The sequence below is a fragment of the Haemaphysalis longicornis genome, unplaced genomic scaffold (assembly GCF_048455015.1).
Source record: "Haemaphysalis longicornis isolate Haplotype H1 unplaced genomic scaffold, Haemaphysalis longicornis Haplotype H1 scaffold_8, whole genome shotgun sequence".
In the NCBI taxonomy this organism is placed as follows: domain Eukaryota; kingdom Metazoa; phylum Arthropoda; class Arachnida; order Ixodida; family Ixodidae; genus Haemaphysalis; species Haemaphysalis longicornis.
This window is the reverse complement of record NW_027526445.1, coordinates 154,983,089-155,003,379: the sequence shown is the minus strand read 5'-3', so window position 1 is coordinate 155,003,379 and position 20,291 is coordinate 154,983,089. Positions and strand designations below refer to the sequence as shown.

General features: G+C 45.8%; 1 protein-coding gene across 1 annotated transcript in view; it reads left to right on the top strand.

Moving 5' to 3' along the window:
• The first annotated feature begins 16,824 nt into the window (after positions 1–16,824).
• The window catches only part of LOC144149404 (nuclear RNA export factor 1-like), a 36,878-nt gene continuing 33,411 nt past the window's right edge, over positions 16,825–20,291 (top strand). The window contains exons 1-3 of the mRNA XM_077680964.1: positions 16,825–17,023; positions 17,310–17,474; positions 19,306–19,408. Of these exons, the coding sequence (XP_077537090.1) occupies positions 16,987–17,023; positions 17,310–17,474; positions 19,306–19,408 (305 nt within the window). The 5' untranslated portion in view covers positions 16,825–16,986. The remainder of the gene's footprint in view (positions 17,024–17,309; positions 17,475–19,305; positions 19,409–20,291) is intronic.

The following is a 20,291-nucleotide window of genomic DNA, read 5'->3' as shown; positions in this document are numbered from 1 at the left end:
TACCCAAAAACTCTGTCCGAAATATATTTCCTTCGTCTTTTCGAACGTGCTGTTCTTTTATTGTTTTTTTTTTGTGCTGAAGTAGACCAGTCAAGTTCATTTTGCAGAATCCACGTATTCTGGTTATAAAATACATAGCATGACATTCCTATAGTCTTTTTGTGGGATTCTTCGAATTTTCAGTACCGCTCGCGGTTAAGTATTCTGGCCTAATTTTTGAGAATCCCGCCTGCTCAGTATATCTATTTCCAGTGTCCGACTGCCAGTTTTTATTTTTTCTCTCTCTGCACTCGGCGATCATCAAACGACAACATAGATTGGTACCAGGATGCCGCTTCCGAAAAATTATGTGCCAATCTCTCCTTCTCTCCCGCGCTTGTACGGAGATGAGTGCCAGTTCAGTACCATTTATTCGAAAAATATTTTGGTGGGACAAGTAGCACAATGCTTTAGGAAATCTGGCGAAAACAACAAAACGAGCAATCGAGCAAAGGTTACTTTGGGGACGGGGGGCGCTGGGATGAGCCGTTCTGACGGAGTTAATCTTGAGTACTGCGACTGAACCAGAGTTCGAGCATTCTCTTACCGCTGGCGCCTACCGCATTTCTGACAAATCGCTCTCCTAAAATGGTTATGCAGGGAAAACATATGTACACATGCAAAACCCTCGAATTCCTAACAACTCAAGATATTGCCGCTGTTCACACCGCCGCCGTTCACAACGAATAATTTACATCGGTGCACAAAACTCCTAATCTGGCGCCCTTTTTTTTTTTTTTTTTTTGCTCTTTGATCCGCCGTACACGGCGAAGTGAAGCGAAAAGTTGCTTTCTGGGCACAGGAGAGGCATTGCCTTGCAAGTTTCTTGGGGAAGAGCATGCGAAAAAGAAACGTGAAAACAATTTTTTTTCAGAGAAACTACCCACAAAACGAAGCAGAAAACTCGGCTCGTCCAAAAGCCATCGGTGGCAATCCTGTGATGACGACGCGGAAGCCGGGAAACGGCCGTTTCTCCGGGGCAGGCACTCGACCGTCCTCCCGGCTTTGTGTCTGATGTGAGGGAACACGGATGGCTACGCTGGACGCAGACGATACTTTTCAAGCGAAAGGTGCAGCTCGATGAAGAACGCATAGACACCGAAAGACCTACGGGAACAAATACACCGAAATTTCGGCATCGTTTACCCATCGTGCTGCTTTTCGTTTATTAGGAACACGAATCAACTAGGCCTAAAGCATGTCTTATTGGAGATTCGTTGGCTCGTACCCCAGGGCTGCGGGCACGTCCCTGATGTCAGGAGTTACGTGGCAGCGTCGTCTGCTTCGCAAACAGAAACGCCATAGCTGCGGGAACAGTATGGGGAAACCGGGACGGAAGTGAGCGAAGCCAACAGGGAAGTAGGAATTCCCCGTGTCACTTTTCTTTAATCCCCGTTTGCTCGTTAGCCCTGCTCGTTCAACTGCGGGCTATGAACCGCCTGGAGCTCGGCCGGTGCTGCAGCACATCGGAAGAAATAATTTACCGCCTGAAATGTTTCCTTGCCGGGGGAAGAAACTGTTCTGGTTTATGAAATACCTGATGAAATCGCTCCAGAAAGCCGCAAATTTGACCGTATATGATCCCTCTACTTTATTCAATAGGATTCGTCAGGTTTTATTTTTTTCTTGGTGGTTTTGAAGTTTTCGGGTGTTTTCCTTTTTTTCCTACTTGGTGGTTCATATGGGGAAAATAGTCTTCAAGAGCGATTATCTTGATGTTAGTCTTGATTATCTTGATGTTAGAAAGCAGGTGGCAAATGGTTCTTAAAAGTCGGAGGGAGGCAACAGCGGGAAAAGACCCTAAGCTTTCTGCAATTTGTGGAGGAAACCGTGTGTAGACAGGTACTCAGAACTGAAGCGAAATAAATGGAATTTAACAGTGAAAAGCGACATCACGTGACCAATAAGACACACTACAGGCCCTGTGGTCTTCCCCGCTGGTCCCGTCAACCCGAAACCGAGCAGGCTGGTTACCCGGAACGTGTTGTATGCGACAAGGATACCGCGTTTTCGCTCTCTATATACGTATCTATATACGCGCCACTTGTCCCATCTAGGGCTTGTATCTTCATACTCCGTGTGCCGTGCAATTCCGTGGGTATACTATGCAGTACAGCAAGCGAGACGTACGCGCGTCGAGCGTGCAAAGTTGCGCAACTGTCACCGCGTCCAAGCTGTTGTCGTTAAATAACGCCGATATTATTTCGACGTCCGTAACTTTTTGTTTTCTCTTGCCCGTCATATCGTCAGATGTAGAGGCGAACGCCAATATTAAGGAAGAAGGATTTTGGCGGATTGAGGTCATTCACTCAAGAAATAAGTACAGTGGCCTGTCTTTGTTTCAAAACAATGCAGTAACAGCATCCAAATCTTACCAACACAAGCTCTAAAATTCCTTAGATGATATTCTGGCTTTCAAGTTTAATTTGTTTCGTTCAATCTATATATTGTCTGGACGACAAGCGCAACTTCACAGGCAGCTCGTGGCGTGCAAGTGTATGTTCTTTCTTCTTCTGCACATAGCGTAGTGTAGAACAGCGTGTATCTCATAATGCGGAGTGTCCGTCGCGGGAACTTTGTACACATATCCTTTGATAGACTCGCGTATTAGCGCCCTTCTAAGCTATACACATATATCTACACACATATATAGGCCTTGCCAACGCGGCGTGTGCTAAATGGGGCTTAGCTCTACGCCGTACGTTGACGGGCCCACTCAACGTCATGTAGCCGTGTGAGTGTCCTTATATAATAATAGGCGCCTTTCGTACGATAACGCGATGCGCTCTGGCAGCCAGTCTACCGTTGTGTAAATAAGCCTAGCGGGTAGACAGCGGGGCCTGTGGGCGCGCTTTGAGTAACGGTTGTCACCTTCGTGACAGATCCAGATTTCAGGGTTGCCGTTCTGAGGGAGATGTTTATAATGACACTTTTGTTGATGCCAGAGAGACCGACACCAGTTCCGAATGAGAACCAGTGAGAACCAAGAACTGATTTTATTGCGACAGGACTGCCGTTTGTTGAGGAAAAGGGGGGAAGCGGGGCCGCAACCAGTGTTGCCAGACTGAGAAAAAAAAAGAGGCTGAAGTTAGCGGTTTCTACAAAGTACTTCAATTGTTTTCTCCCTGTGTGTGTTTTCATGGTAGGATTTCATCATTTTGTGTATTCAGCATGTGACCGATATGAACCACGCCGGTTATAAAAAGGGACTTCCTAAAACTTACCGCAGCCTTCGCCTTAACAAGGAGTTGTGCATCATGTGGTGGCCAAAGCATGTCAGATATCCCCGGGCGTGCGTTTTTTTCTGTGCTTTATTACCCGTATGCGCACGTCCACTGCAAGCTGTGCAGAAAATGAAACTTGAAGTTCTCCGTGCAAAATATTCCGAAAGGTACAGTAGTCACAGCGTGGGCCTTCTACGACTCTCGACTGTGGCCGTGTCCGTAAATATGGTAGAGTTCGCTAGGCGTGTACAGAGGGCTAGTGCGTTGGCGGACACTTCAAGGAATGCTGTCACACGATGGCAGAGACTGTAACTGTATACGACCGACTTTCGCCCCCAAATAATCGCTAAATAGCACTCTGGGACTAACAATCCCAAGAATATTTGAAGTCCGGAAATGGGCAGCACGTTAGTTTGCATTGGCTGTCCGCACCGTTTTGTTTTATGTTTCTGATACGTTCAAATCTGATTACACCTAAATGAGCTGCAGATATTGCTAAAACTGTCTTCCTCGCCAAAGCTGAAATGCGTTATCTGAAATGCATTTGGGTTCAGTGATGCCTCTCAAAGTCATACCGTTGTGAAAGCGCTAGAGGCCCTAACCCGGAAATGTTACTAAAAGTCTCCAAATAACACGTCGCCTTTACAGCCTAAGGCGTTATTTGTCGTCAAATTCTGTTTCATACAGGCAAACGTATTCTTGAGCTTTGTCTGGGCAGCGGCAAATATACTTCGAACGCTGCGATCACTTTTTTTGTTTCTTTCAACAATATTCGTAAACCCTCACCTGTTTTGGGGGCAAAAAGTACTGAACCGAAAGATTGAATTCTTCTTACAAGCGCTAAACATAACCGCTGAATCTCGTTCAATATTTAAACAAGCTTTCTGTTGACTTCAGCTTGACTAAAACTCAAAGCGATTTTTGTAGGGTGGATACTGCGTTAGATGCCGTTCAAATTTCCCGCCAAAATACTAGCCATACCTATGTGTTAGAGCTTGTTGATTACCCGTCAGACACCAGGCACGACGAATACGCCAATTGCTCGCTCTCGAACGCTGCAGTGCATGTGTTGATTTCGTGTGTGCCGCTGTCAATGAGGCAGCGTTTGTAAACACACCCCCCACCCTGACGGCGTTGTTGTATGCGACTGTCCTCGGAGACCGCGTGTGAGTATACATATAGTATATTGTGTGAAAAAACAATGTTACGCGCTAATCTAGAGATATATACCTATACATATAATATATGCGATACGATGTGGGTGGCTGACCATTTTGTTTTGCTATGTAATAAAACGGTGAAAATGAGCGGGATGTTGTGGCTTTTTTTATAGTAGCTTCAAGGCACCAGCATGAAGGACTGTAGCAACGCAGAACAGAAGAAGGAAGCGACGTATGCTGAAGGAACAATCACACGTAAGTACGGACAAGAATCAACGCATATATAGGACGTATCACTTAAAACCCCGAAAAGCAGGAACAAAAGAGTATTAACAGGCTCTTATTTTACCTCTAAGACTACTTGAAGACGAAAGACTGGGTGGCGGTGCGTTAAAGACAGACACGTGATACAACTTCGAGTTAACTTTCTTCATTCGGCGTTACTATTTTACCGGCAACGGTCACATTGTCAGCCATACAAATTCGCTTTGTTATGCACATTTTTCAACTTTATTCAGCTTACATAGCCACATTAATTGGTCATTTCAATATCCACACTCATTAGCTCGCTTAATTAGCTAAACAATCCCCTATTTCGCTTAGTCACCCCCTTACTATCTCCGAGTCATTCATGTTAAATAACTTTGGCGCTGATTTTTTTAACTCAGTCATTCATTTTGATTCACTTTTATTCCTCTTAATTCACTGACAGGTAATTCACTTTGATTTATCTTATTCTGCTTTCTCTTCCTTTGTAATTCAGTGTAAGTCATCGTAATTAACTTTCGCGGTTACTGAACATTGATTCCTTTTAATGCAGTTAAATAACTCTTAAAGGAGCCACGAAGAGAAAATACAACATCGTTTAATTTGAAAGAACTAGGATTCAGTATCTCACTCAGCTCTACTACAGCCACAAAAGATGTTTTTAAACGAAAAAAAAAGCAAGAAGTATTTAAAAACTTTCAAATTTTGCGCTATAGTGGCGTGTTATGAGCAAGAGCGACGTCATATGGGCCAGCAGTAAAACATAATTTTTAGTGCGTTAACTGTACGTTAGCATTCAAGTGATGCGGCCAAATGGAACTAGAGGCCCCATTACAGACGTCCAGTCATGTGTCGTCGCGACAGGTAAGTTAGGCGGCCGCCAATCGCACAAACAAGGTTCCGTGACGTCATAGAAAAGTTGCGGGAAATCGGCTAGGGGGTCGCGACTGCTTCACACGTTTTCTTTAATATATCCGTTATTTGTTCGAAGATTGCGATGATATTGGTATCATTGTTATCGGGACTAAGCAGTCTTTCTAATAAGCCCAACTTGTATTTTGTCTTCATGGCTCCTTTAGTATGCTTTGTCATCCACTAATGCCCCTTCGTGCCTAGCCTCCTCTAGCCTGTACCCACTAGAGGTGTCCGGAATATTTCCATGCAGTGATTGTTGACGACTGGTTTTCGCTCGAGAATTTTGAAGTCTCCTGAACGACCAGACGTATAATTAGGCTACCGCCTGAATTAAGTTCTCGCCAGAAACTCGACGGCGCCCATATACTCTGGGCACCACCCGGCCCCAATGTGACGGCCTGATATCCTCACCAGGCTCTTAAAGCCAAGATTCGTAGAAACAACTGCAAAGTAACACACGTATACGTATGGTACTTCGGTTTGGTGTGATATATACGCATTATAAAAACAACGGCCACCTTAAAGGCAGTTACGAGGGTGCTAAACGCAGTTTGTCCGGGAACTCCTTATTAATAAAGAACCCCGTAGCTCTTAGCGAGCATTGTCACCAGTATACCTACACGAGTAAATTGTGAAAAATCACAAGCGGAAAGAGAGAGAGAAAACGTTTATTGTGAGAGCATTTACGGTGCTCTTGTAGGAGTGGCTCCCTCTTCACAGGAATCCATGAGCTGTCTTAGCAGCGGCTGCCCTCTCGATGAGCAGGAGCTGGTCCGAGAGGCAGGGGCTGGACAGCAGCTCTCCCACTGCTCTGGGGGATTTGAAATGCGGGGAAGGGGTGGTGGGTGCATGTTTTTTCGACACTCTAGGATGATATGTCGTAGTGTACCAGGTTCTTGGCAGTATTTGCATTCTGCTGGATACTGGGTGGGGGATATCCGGTGAAGCCTAATTGGATGCGGGAAGGTGTTGGTTTGTAGGAGTCTAAGTGTTGTTTCTTGAGATTTCGTGAGGTTTGGGTGAGGTAGCGGGAAAGTCCGTCGATTAAGCTTGTAATTTTGTGTTATTTCGTGGTACGTTAGAAGAGGTACAGGTTTCTCCACATCCTCCGAGGCCTGGTCGGCAAGTTCTCGGGCCTTTTGGTGGGCAAATTCGTTGCCCTCCATTGAAGCATGTGCATGCGTCCATACAATCCTTACTTTTCTGTCAGGCAATTTGGTTGAGAGGATGCGGTGCGTTGCTGGTGCCACCCAACCCGACCTGAAGCTCCTGCACGCTTCCTGGGAGTCTGTTACGACCACCGTGGCTTCCGTCTGCGTGAGGGCCAGTCTAGAAAATGGAATATGATAAGAAAGCAACTTGATAGTAAAATAGGCGAAATATGGTTTTCTAAGACGGACTCAGCCTAGAATGAGACTGCTGGCGATTTCTCTACCTAAGCGTCATGCACCGTATCATATCGAAGACATGAAAATTGACCGCTCATATAGTTGCGTGCGCCACAAGAACTCCAGCAGGAGATGAGGCACGTGTCGTCGTACAATACAGTGGACCTTGGAAAAATAATGTCCTCGGTTGCAGCGTGTGGTACTTCTATCGCTCACGAAGGACACAAAAAAAATTTCGTCCGCTCACGATTGTGTTTAGCGTAGTTCATAATAAAGTGTTCTTGTTTTCGCGCCGGTTACTCTTCATGGCGTTCTTGTTTTGTTTTTGTTGTTACACAACCACCTCAAGCTCTGAGAGAGAGAGAGAGAGATGACTTTATTTGATGCGCGAGATGGGTTCTGAAGGGTAGACGACTTGGACGGTCTCCCTCCTTCATCCGTCAGCCAGGATTCCTTGGATCCTCGCGGCGGCTTCGGCTATCTGGACCGCTGTCAGTTGTTCCTCCGGCGTGGAGCTGACCAGAACAGTCTTCCATTGTTCTGCAGTCTTAATTTTGCATCTTCTAAGCGTATTTACACCGGATTAGCTATTAGAGCCGGTCGTAGTTTTTTGGAGCTCATGGCAGGACCATATCATGTGGTGTAGGTCGGCTCTGCTGTTGCGCAAAATGCAGAGGGAGTATAGTCATGATACCTAAAGCTCTGAGAAAGATTTTAATAGAGGAAAACGGCTGCCGCATTTGATGCGCCTCAACGGTCGCGCTTTCCTGTGGTTCCTGGACCGCTTTCGCGCACCGCCGCTGGTGTAGAACTGCTTCTCACGGGGTTAGGCCTAACCTAGGGTTTCCGCCGCTTCTGTGCAACTCTTGGGTGACGCGAAGCGAAATTCGATTGCCTGCAGCCTCCAAAAAAAAGAAGAAGCAGGTTCTCTGAAAAGTATTCAACAAGTCCAGTGGGTGAATGTTCCTCCTTCACATATACTCCATTTACTGCGACAGATACCGAGGTATAAAATCCGGGCTGAACGGCTGAATGGCGACCAATCTCCCCCCGCAAAAACTACCGTACTCGTACTTAGCTTAACCGCCAACGTATACGCCTAAACCAAATACCTCGCAAAGAATTCGAGCCATCGGCCGACACGCCGAACATGAACCTCAGTCGCCTCAGTATGCTCTCTGCTAAGTTGGGTGGACAGATGGAGTTCAGGCAAAAGAGTATAACTTAAACCAACTACCACTACCATTACCTTGTGGCCTATAGATACCAAGATGGCATGATATTTTTATTTATTTTTATTTATTTATTAACATACCTAAATTCGCCAAAAGGCATTGTTGTAGGGGGTTGTGATACAGGAAAATAAACACAAAGAATCACAGGCACAGCATAATGGTAACAAGGAAAGAAAAATGCAAAGAAAAACCAGCGCAAACAACAGACGACAATGACACACTCAAAAAAAAGAGAAAAAAAAACAACAAAAAAGAGAAAAAAACGTTTCAGATCATGTGACCATGCTGAAGTTCTGCCAGTGCTTCGCATATAGGGATTCGCCTACATATTGGGCCAAATCCGACCACGCGAGCTTGCAGTCACTCGGTAGCGCATCTCATGGAACTAGATATCGGCGCCCCGATGGGTCAAAGTTCAACCGCTCAAAATCCTGGCGGTAATTTACACCCCTTTTGCTTGTAACTAACACCCTTACACCCTTTCAAAAAACAAAGCAAAACTCCATTTGAAAGGGTGTATTCTTGTGTTTTTGCTAGTGTGAAAGTATAATAACGACAAAACACCCTAAAGGGTGTTTAATTTTGGCTAAGGGTTTTAGTTATAGACAGTGATTTACGGTGTAAATCATTTTACAGTTTAATCATGACCTTCGATATTAACACTAGCAAAATTAAACATAGGAGCATTTGAAAGTCCTTTACTTCGCCGAGGGTGATATGCAGTTACTGTACACTCACGCCCACCCTATAGGATTCGACGGCGTAGTCGCAGGCACGCCATTTAACGAACTCGCGGAAGGAGCCACCATTCTTTGCGCCAAAATGACCGGCAAGTCCCGGACAGCCCTAACCAGCTTTGAAAGCACACAAGTGGACAAAAGATTATTTTTTTTTTTTACTGCTAAGTCGTGTACAGGCGTGTACAGATGGGGGCCACACCACCCGAAAGCTTTCTTCTGCAAATTACGCCTAGTCATTAGACATCGCGGCTACGTGTTCCCACGTGCTGCGACTCGCAAATGCGAACTGTGCGGCCTTCTGAACACACATCCCGCACAAAGTGCACGAAGGAGATCGCCAATTCATAAACTCCGGCAGATGTCATCTACCGCGGCAGGTGCGGTTGTCGTACCAGCACATGTAAACACCATGCGAAGGTCGTGTTGCCCATACGGTGGGCTCGACGGCTACCGAACTTGCATCGATTCGTGGGGCCTTTGAACGTATTAATGGTGCTTTTGGGGGGGGACTGTAAAGGCACGCTACAAAGTGCGTGAGCAGCCCTGCGCTACGGTCCTCTCCACCAGCTGTAAGGACGGAGGTACAATAAACATTTCACCAGGCCGCGACAAATGGTCATGACAGTGCATTCTAGTGGCTACCAAGTCACTGAAAAGTCATCCGGAACGTACGTTCTGACTGATGAAGCTGCCCGGACAGGTTTCGACAGCGAACGCACCATCTTACTCCCGCTCTCGGTCTCTACCATCATCGGTCTTCACCATCAAGTTCACACAAGGCCACCAAATCTCTTCCACGTTTTCTCAACGATACGTGTTTACACGAACGTCTTCGATGCCCGAAAAAAAGACTGAACGTGCGTTTCCGCTACCAATTTCCTCCTTTTTCGATTGCCCTATCGTTTATCCCCGGAACTAGGTAACATCACGTAGCCCTTTGATGTTCAATGTTGTTCAGGAGCAACAACACAAGCAATACTTATTTTCTCTCGCACTTTTCGGTTTTTCCCACGTTTAACACCATCTGTTGAGAAAGTTTCCCGTATCTTCAAAAACTAAAAACGAGAGGACAGAACCGTATGCTAAAAAAAGTCTTGGTTATGCGTGTCTACTCACATCGACCCCGGGAGCCCAAATTAAGCGAAATTGTGCAGTTTCGTTGTTACTACAAATGATAGAAATACAGACTTTGCGTTATTGTCTTCACTTGAACCATAAATCGTGCTGATCAAAGTAGCTTTCTTGTTCAACTGACACATGGGCAGTTAGTGCCCAGTGTTTCCCAGTTACCAGTGAATCATTGTGTCCGTCCTCCTATTTGATTGGAATGGCAGCCAGTGAGGCGTGCGAAGTCTGTGGAACACCAGAGACCATACGGCATGTACTCTGCAATTGTCCACGGTTTTCAACCGAACGCCGCCAGCTCTCTGCGACTCTACGAAAGTTAGACTCTCGGCGCCCGTTCTCTGAGGAGACAATCCTGGGCCACTGGCCTTCTCCGTCGTCGGCGGACAAGGCGACAAAAGCGCTCCTGTGTTTCCTCAAAACGACGGAATTGCACAAGAGACTGTAGCGCAAGACTACTCTCTACGAACTGTCTGAACTTTAGACAATGTCTATAGTGTCCTATTGCTGGCCACACCACTCCACGCTCTGTCCGTACCTTTCCCCTTCTTTTTCTGTTTTCCTCTTTTTCCTCATTGTTCCCCTTTCCCCCGTGCAGGATAGCATACTAGGCCGTAGCCTGGTTAACATTCCTGCCTTTCCTTTACTTTTTCTCTCTCTCTCTCATGCACCAAATTTTTTTCTGACTTCATTATTGTGATGTCGGAGGTCCTTTCAGGTCATAAAAATGTTTTCCCATTTTTAAGCAAAAATTAAAGTTTCGGGCATCAAACAGCCAGAGTCGGTCGTGCTGCCTGAACTCCACCCCCTCCCTTTCCACGGCGGGTGCAAGCACTTGGCGCGAACTGGAAATCCACACCTACTACCATAACCCCCACTTGACTGAATCTCACCCACCGCCTACCTACCTCTACGACTGTCCTCGCTTCCCCGATACCCCTAACGCCACGGCCCACATCGTATTGCTTTGTCCCATCTACCCGTCTCCTTATCCATCCTCCCTTGAGCAGGGGGAGAGCACACTTCGCTGCAACCGGCTTGAAGACTAGGAGTTCCTGATCTCGTGGGTCAGGACGGCTGCGAGAGCATGCGGCCTGCTATAACTACGATGACCCATCACCGCTCATTCCCCTTCCCTACCACCTTCATTTCAATAAATTATAAACGTTTTCCCAACCACCACAGTTTATATTGTCACGAGACGACGAAGAAGCGAGCAGTGAGACATGACCCTTAATTCGGTTCGAGCCCCGACGGCGAAGAGGCTGTGAACAGGCAGCCAGCGCGGGGTCTGGCATGGCCTCCATGTAAATACTGTTAATAGATTGCTCTTCATCAACCATGGCCCGACCCACCTGTCCTGCCTCCACGTAACATATTTTGGTGAAGGTACTGGGCCTTCTCCATACTGGACCCAGCTTCGCCCCGTCTCGGCTCCTGAAGCGACCGTTTCGGGAGTTTCGGGAGTACATTTCTGTCATGGTGTAGCAGTTCAACAAAGCTCCATTTCTTTTTATTATACGCACCCGAGGACGTGAAAAAATAAAGGCTAAAATGTTTGTTTCGGAAATAATTCATTATCACGCAGGTCTGTTCAGACCTTAAACTTGGTCATTTTTTATAGTTTATGTAACGCTTACCAATGTCCCCTAAGTAGTTTTAAGAATCTATCCAAACAACGTCTAATAAATCGAACAGGGATTTGGAGCCAAATTGTGCGGTTTTACGGATTACTCAACGTATGTGAGACGTGTTGATACATTAACACATACGGGCGTCGCCGGGTACTACATGTATATTTGGTGATAAAAGAAAGAACGAAAGTGAAGGCTACTTATTTGCTTGTTTTAGTGTCTCGAGGATTTGTTGTGACGCGCCTTCACTGTGCAGCACTGACGCCATTGCAGACGATGTCCCGACGACAACCGACGGGAAGAATGGCGGCAAAATTCGAATTACTGCTGCTTCGCAGTCGTAAATGCGATTTGAAATCTCTCAGCATCTGCTAATGGGAGGGTGTCTTCTGGTTCGTGGGGTGAATCCAATCAGTAGCTGGCAACGGCCTAGCCTTAACGCGGGCCCGTGTACGTGACACGCATCCCACTCCAGACTTTGTAGGCCGAGGAACATTAATGCCGTTCTATCTGCTCTTACCATTTCCAGGAACTGCCGAAGCTAGACCAACACGTGACCTAGAGAACTTTTTTAGACACCTAAACGCGAAATGTTTGGTCTGTGCATCTGTCACTGAGTTCAACAGGCCAACCAGAAGTTGAAAGTAATTTTCAATAAAAATATATACAAAGGCAAAACCTTTCCAAACTACTGAAACCACTGGCGTTGGCCGCACATGCTCACTTTATGTATCACCGAGTATACCTCAGACACGTTTGCGGCAAGTTTCGAGTACAGAACCGACGGAAACAACGTTCTTTTCATTATAAATGCATGTTTGGTTGGTTTTAGGTGCGAAGCCCCTGAGGGACTAGGGCTGCGGCGTCTAGTGTCGTCGTCGTCGTTTCACGTAGTCATAGTACTGAAACACCGGGACACTCTATTTACAACGCGTTACGCTAGAACGTTTCATCTCCGTGGGCAAAAACGCGCACCAAAAGAACAACACACCGGGACACTCGTTTTCCAACGCCTTGCGTTCGAACACTTCGTGCTTCAAGCACACGAGACTTTTACAGAAAAGCTGCATACCTCTACCCCCACCGACAGTTTCACCTCCGTGTATAAGCGCAAGGCGCCAAGAATGCTCTTATACACTGCATGCTTCGCCCCTCCCCAGGTTTCACGTTAGTGGAGTTGGCCCGAGATTTTTACTGTAGTAAATGAACAGCAACACGTTAATAAAACGAGGCAAGTTGCGCGATCTCGCGCCGGATGGCGCGCCACCGGTGCCATGGCGGGAAATTGAATTGAATTGGGAAAAAGAAGGCATTGCATTAACCCATGGGAGGAACAATACTGGAGGAGGAGAGCTACTGGAGTGGAAGGGGGAGAGAGGAGGGCGTGGTACGGGGAAGGGGCGGCAGAAGACTATCGTCTTTCAACGACATTTGCAGCCAAGCAAGCAGATACGCCGCCTTTTTTTCTCGGGCTCTCTCTTCATGCTGTTCCGGAAAGATTTAAGAAGTTCCGCGCGCAGTTAGTTGGCTACTCGGTGCACCTGTCTCTCTGATGCACATGAGCTAATTACTGGAAACTTGGTGTAGATATCCTCGTGGTATACCTGTTAATTGATCATTATACGCATGCGCCATACAGGACAAACAGAGGGGGAAAAAATACGCGGAAACTTGACTGAGCACTATGATGCTTCATTGCGACTGCACTAGCTGCCGAGCGTGTCCGCTCATAATTATCCAATTATATTTCCTTCGTGTCTTTTTATTCTTCTCGTGGTAACTGAGTCGGCACATACACGCGTTCGCATCAACAAGTAAGCAGTACTTTTGTGTTAGCGTGCTTTGTTAGGCCCATAATTGCCACTTCTGTGATTAGCATGCCCAAAACACTCATGTGGGCATGCCCTCCCCCGGCTCCCCAGGTATCGCGTTAGTGGGGATGACCCGAGATTTGTGATTTCAATTTCATTACTTAACTTGGTTTACAGCAGCTCCCCTGAAATATAGAGGGCCGATTCCAAACCCTCTCTGGCCATTTTTTTTTTTTTTTTTTGAGGCATTGCCCATTTTGTGTACCTTTCGTCAGCCATTTTGTGCGTCGTTTCAGGGCCAGGAACCCGGGTTTTCAATCTTCCCAGTTCACCACGCTTTCGCATGAAAAATAAAAAACCCTTTCTGAGAGAACGTTGTTTAAAACGCGAAGCTTTCTCTTCCGTAATCTGAGTGAAAGTCAAAATCTAAAATCCGAACTTCTTTGACCGTGCTCGCCCCACGAAGTCCATTTTTTGGGAGCGTTGGTGCGGAGCATTTATGCGGCGCAAAATGACCCACCAGAATGGCTGCATCTGTTGGACGCGTGCGTCTGCTTGCCGGAGTTTTGACGGACGGCTTATTATCTGCAGTGATGTGCATCTTCTTGGATGACTCATAACTTTTGTAGACTGTAATAAGTGCAGTTTTCCATGCAGTGAAGAAGAAAAAAAATGGAGCAGCTGGCTAGACGTCAACTTCATAACTCGAGAAACCTGCAGGTTCGATTCCGACCACGGGATGTGTTTTTTTTTTTTTTTTTTTGGGGGGGGGGGGGCGTATGATGTGCTTTCGCTTATCATCATCCTCATCATCATCGTTTTGTGAAACCCATTGTATAAGTTGGCTTTCCTGCAGTGCGTTTTCGCGAGACATCGAACTCCACCAGTGAGGCAAATGACTCTTCGCTTTAAAACCCTGGTTAAAGTGACTTGTCCGCCTATTGAATATACCTGCCGTGGTCGCTCAGTGACTATACTCGGTTACAACTCAAGAACGGCACCACCTCATGTAGTGTATCACTGCGCCAAAGCGCCGGACCCGTGACGTCAGTGCGCGCGCGTTTTGAAAGGGGTTTGCTATGAATGCGTGATATCGTCTGCCTTGTCTCACGCAGTTTTTTTGTCGTCACTGGAGTCGTTTATAAGTATATTAAGTCCAAAAAATCACGGGAACGGCTCACGCCATGTTCAAAATATTCCCCGTAACGCCCTACTTGCGCCGCGCGGAGAAACATCCGGCTACGGTGATAAGGCACAGCGGCAACTGGTCTTATGGCGGGCGCCACGCCCCAGCCAAGAATTTGACTAAGGCGAAAAGCAAAAACGCCCGTGTGTGCGAGATTTCGGCGCACGTTAAAGATCCACAGGTGGTCAAAATTAATCCGGAGCCTTTCACTATGGCGCGCCTCATCGCCCGCGTTGCGTCGGCGCGTTAAACCCTGCAATCAATCAATCAATCAATCAATCAATCAAGAATTTGACTAATAGCCTCAGTATAGTCCTCTGAGGCCCTCAGCGCCCTCAGTGATGAACTGAGGTTAAGATCGGAGGAGATAGATAGCGCGTTCAGGGTAATCGATGAAAGTTTCAAACTGGTTGGCTAAGTACGCTTTTGGGAGAAAAATTAATGAACGTGCGTTCTCTGCACTAGTTATATAGAGGCGTATAGTAACGAAGCACCGTGCTTGACCATTGTTTAAAAAACTGAAAGCGGCACACAGTTTATATATTCTCGAGAAGCGAATTGCGGATAATGTGAGGGCAGAGTTTCAAGTGTTTGACGGGATTACGGGTTTTAAACGGGATATAAAAATGCATGCGCTCCGAAGCTCTGCAACGCACGATTTTTAGTGTCCTAGAAAAACTAAACGGTAGCTGCATAGTGTTTGGGTGCATGTGGATGTTTAGGTCCAGGCATAGTTTCGGTTTTGTAGGTTAATTACACGTTTCAGAAAAAAATTCGTAGAGGCACCTTTTGTCCCCTTTTTGCGGCGCTGTATACGAAACAATGTATGCCCACTGTCACGAAATAACTAAAGGTGGCACGCACTCCATGTTCAAATTCGAGGGGGATGCGGAACACGTTGAGGATTATGTAATATACGGGCAAAGTTTACTGTCCTTGAGTTACTTGTTGCTTTGAAAAAAAAATTTTAATGCGAGCGCTCTATATAGCATTATAGCACATGGCTTAGGAATTTCGTCGATTGTTTGTTTGTGCAGTGTCCTTCAAGAAATGCATGTGGCGCGCCAAATCTGAAGGAAAGGTTTTGCTGGAGGTCGGCAGAGGTTAGTTGCAGAAATAGCTTCGATGGAAACTGGGTTGGGATTCTGCACCGTCGTGGACAGTCTGTTGGGATTTTTCTTGTATGTAGGAGTAAACCGAAAACCCCAGTGTGTACAATGCAGGTTGGAAAGGCACCTACGAACCCCTCTCCTACGAGCACTTAATGCTTCAACATTTTTTGAAAATTTAAAATTTTCGGTCCGTACAGGGCTAGCCAACTCAATCCAGTCTAATTTTTGCCTATTTCTTATTTGAAGTATTTTTATGTATTTTGTTTGGTTTTATGGAGTTATTGGAGTAGATAACAAAGGACAAATACAAATTTGCGACCTAATAGCAGTGCGGTAGCCAAACCAATGCCAGCTAGGATATACGGGATTACGGCGCCCATAGCCTCATTTCAGCACACTAGAGGCGGTGGCATTTATACATAAAAATTTAACTGTTCGAGCGGGCTTAGTAAATATAGTAGGCTATAACCTGACACGTTTGGAATAGAAGGTCTCTTCGATTTGGCCTGCACTTTCTGCATGAGTTCAGGCGCCGGCACTGCGGAACCAGTCCTGCACTTCTGTCGTCGGCTTCTGCACCTCCTCCCTGGGATATAGTGCCTAGAATATTCTAGGCACTATACCTGGGAGGTGCAGGGAAAGTTGTGAACTCATCCTGCACTCTCTGCACCGTCGGTAAATCGGAGAAAATAGTGCAGGCGCCGCTCGCTGCACTCGAAAATCGAAGAGCCGAGTGCTGCACTACCTGAATGAGTGCAGCGAGTGCAGCCAAATCGAAGACTCCTAGAATAACCCAGTCAGCAGTTTATTAAGTTTTCAACAGACGCTAACTTTCCCCTATTGATAAATAAAAAGTAAAATAAATGTCCCATATAGTTTCTCACTCCGACAGACAGAACCAAAAAAAGCATAAAAGTGATTTCAGATTCGGTTTCGATTTCAAAGTTAGTCAACTTTTATAGTAGTCGTCGACTGCAAATAGCCAATAGCCAACCGCAGCCAGTGAGTGTTTTGTAACGTGTGGTGTTTCCGCGGTCTGTGCTACGGACTCTCTTGTAAACGCACGTGTATTTTCAAAAAGACAATTTATTTGTGATATTACGCTCTGCATAAAAAGTGAGAGCCACGTATTTTGTTATCTCACTTCACAATGTCTGCAAGAGGAGGCCGTGGCCAAGGTTTCTACGGTGAGTGCTAAATTAGGCCTATCGGCGCGAAACAGTACCAGCTGGGTCTTATTCTGTTTTCGTTAGGGAAAGATCGATGCAAATATTTTAAAATCTCGTGGTACAAACAACGACATGTATAATTTTGTTTGAGGGGTACTTATACTTTCTTAATCGTGTGTCTTATGTAGTTTAAGCAAGCCACGCTGCGTCTCCTTTATCGTGCATGGTGCAATTTTGCTTGCTTCGGCCATGCAAACGTGGTGGTAGTTTTTGCATGGAGGAATCTCTGTGCTGCGAACCGCAGGCCATGACGACCGCGGCGGTGACCGTGGTCCCAACCGTGGCCGTGGTAACAATCGCGGCGGTGGCGGAGGCCGGGTTGGGAACCGAGGCGGATTTGGCGCTCCCATCATCAAGCGCTACAACCGCCCGAAGTTCCGGGGATCTGGTGGAAGCCACGTGAGTTTTGGTAAGTATGCCCCTTCCAACGTGCTTTCCTCAGTAAAAAGTGATGACTCACTCATCTAGGCCGTCGCGCGCAGTTTATCGAGAGATCAGACTTGAAAGCAAACAGGCGCCGTAGCTATCTTCGTATGTTTGGCGACTGCGGTGACGTTGATACAATGTATTGAACCGTCCCTGACCTCCGGACTGTCGTATCTTTGACTCATTGGAGGAAATTAGGATCTTCACTATTGATGTCATATTTGACCTACAGCATGGGTCAGCAGCATATGACTACTGTTGGGCAACAGACTTGAACTGTGTCTATCCTCTCATAGTAGGATACAGTCTGTACCTCTCAATTTTTTGTTTCACTTCTTTGCGTATGCGTACTGTGTAGTGCTTGTGTGTATTTACCAGTCACCTCTGCTGGCTGCCAGCTTCTTCAAAATAGTGATGAGATCAGCAATTTTTACTTGTGTGTGGGCCCATCATACTCTCTTTTTTGCAGCCGAAGTGATCATGGTTATGTACAACAATTTTTTCTATCTAAGTTTCCATTTCTCCCTAATTATGAGGCATGCAGGCATGAAAATTTGTTACCCAAAACGCATCCAACGTATTTCATGACAGATGCTTTCCAGTGTCTGCTGACTGCGTGGATAGCTTAGGACTTCACCAAAGTAAATCGAAGTTGCCGAAAATCGAAAGTATGAGAAACTGCAACAGGTTTCATGCAGCATTGGAGTCTTGGGCTTTTCAATCCCTATTAAACTCCAAGGAGCTTCTCCGATGGCATGGCATGATGAACAATGCTGTCCCAGACCATGAGCTAGGTTTCCCTAACAATTTTTTTGGGTAGCTTCGTACTCTTTTGCCTAGCGGGTGTTTGTAAGAGGAGAAAGATGCTGACTTACATGTAAAGTGATAGCAAACTTGGCCTGAATTTTGAAACTGTTGCTTCCAGGCACCAGTTCTTTGCTTAAAGTCAACTGGAGATAGAGAGAGAGAAAGAAGTTGATTCACATTATTGCCAGTTTTTTGCTGACCATTACCTGTGCAAAAGCTTTTTTACGTCTCAGAAGATGCTGATTATGCTGGTTGTATGGTTTTAAAAATTAAACAAGATTCAATTTATAAGACACATTAATAAAAGCCAGATTTTTAAATTTTTTAGAGCATGTTACAAGCACGTGTGGTGTGTGTCTTCTGGATGTTTAAAATAAGGCGTAAAACCCAGAACTTAAACAAAATTTATGCCCCAGACATGGATAAACTTGCAGTGACCTTCATGTCTGCATGCACAGATGCCCTGTGCACAAATATTTTTTTGTAGAACCATTGTGTTAGAACAATAGAGCAGTACTTTTTTTTTGTCTGCATATATGGAGGCACAAACTTGCAAAAACAAAGACGAAAGGACTGAAAATACTTCAGTTTGTAATGACGTGCGTACCACCGCAAAAGTTCAGGATCTTTTTTTCTGTTCACTTTCTCTTGCCTGTTATAGAAGCAAAGAACGCACGAGCCCTTTAAAGTGTAATAATGGATTTGGGTGTTACAGCAGCCCTTCAATTCTTACAGGAGGACATTTTCACTGAAGCACAAGATAAAAGAAGCTGCGTTTTTTTTTTTTTTTTTTTTGCCATAGGTTGTGAAGCTGACGGTTTTACTTGTTACGAGGCCATAAGTGTGAAGGTACCTGTCTCAAAATGTTTGTGTTCTTTCCAATGACTATGTAGGTACGAAATTGCAGCAGCGAAAGCGGCTCTTATGGAACAGTGGACCTATCCTGAAGGGGTAGACTGGCCGCATGTGCAAATCAAGTCAGTGTGCGTTGCCCTGCTTTTTCGCAGGTCGTCGAGATGGGAACGACCGGGCGAGGTTCCAGGACACCGACGGGGACATCGACATGCAGGGTGGAGGGGGCAACCTTCCCGACCACATGCGCAACCGATTGTGAGTAGTGAAGCACCTACGTCTCGCAGGTGTCTGTAGTATGTCTTGCAAGGCGTTAGTTAACGGCAGTGCGGCTGAGGAAGCCACGAAAGGAACCCGTAGACTGCGTGATTTGCGGCTGCCTCGCAGAGTTCCAGGGTTCGCACAGGTCCTTGAAAACCTTGAAAACCCTTGAATTTAGAAGTGTCAATTTCAAGGCCTGGAAAGTCCTGGAATTTTTAAAGGGTCCTTGAAAACCCTTGATTTTTCTGGAGAGAACCAATGGCCCTATCTTTTCACAAGAGTTTATAGTGTTTGTCGTGGATTTTAGGTGTTAAAAATGTAAAGAAACATTGTAACAATCAAGTTTCAGTGTATTGCATGAAATTACGAGTTTGGTGGATTGTCATTATTACGAGTCAACATTGTGAACAGCATTCCTCAATAGAATCCATGTCATGATACAATCCAGTAAAGGCCAGCTTCTCTTCTCTATCTTGCATGTTCTATTTAGTCTGTGGACGGCCGCTCATTGCATGTTTGCTGTGCCTCATACGCTCCATCTGCGTTTGCTTTTACGTGCAAATGGTGGACGTGTACATAGTTATTCCTGCCTTGCAGCAACACTTGCTGATTTAATTTCAGCTCATATTCTTGCTGACAAAGCAGAAGATGCAGGCAACATTATGAAGTTTTGAAATCAAACAGCCTCAGCAAAACACCAAGAAAAAAGAAAGACCTCTAAATGCCAGCTGTCAAATAAAAAATGAAACTGGGGGAGCATTCACGAACCCGTTAGCGCCTATCTAAATGTGCACTAATGTGCTTGGGTATTGGGCAATAACGAAATTTCGCACTGTGTTGAAAAAGTTGTAAATAATCGCAGATAAAACATTAGACGGCG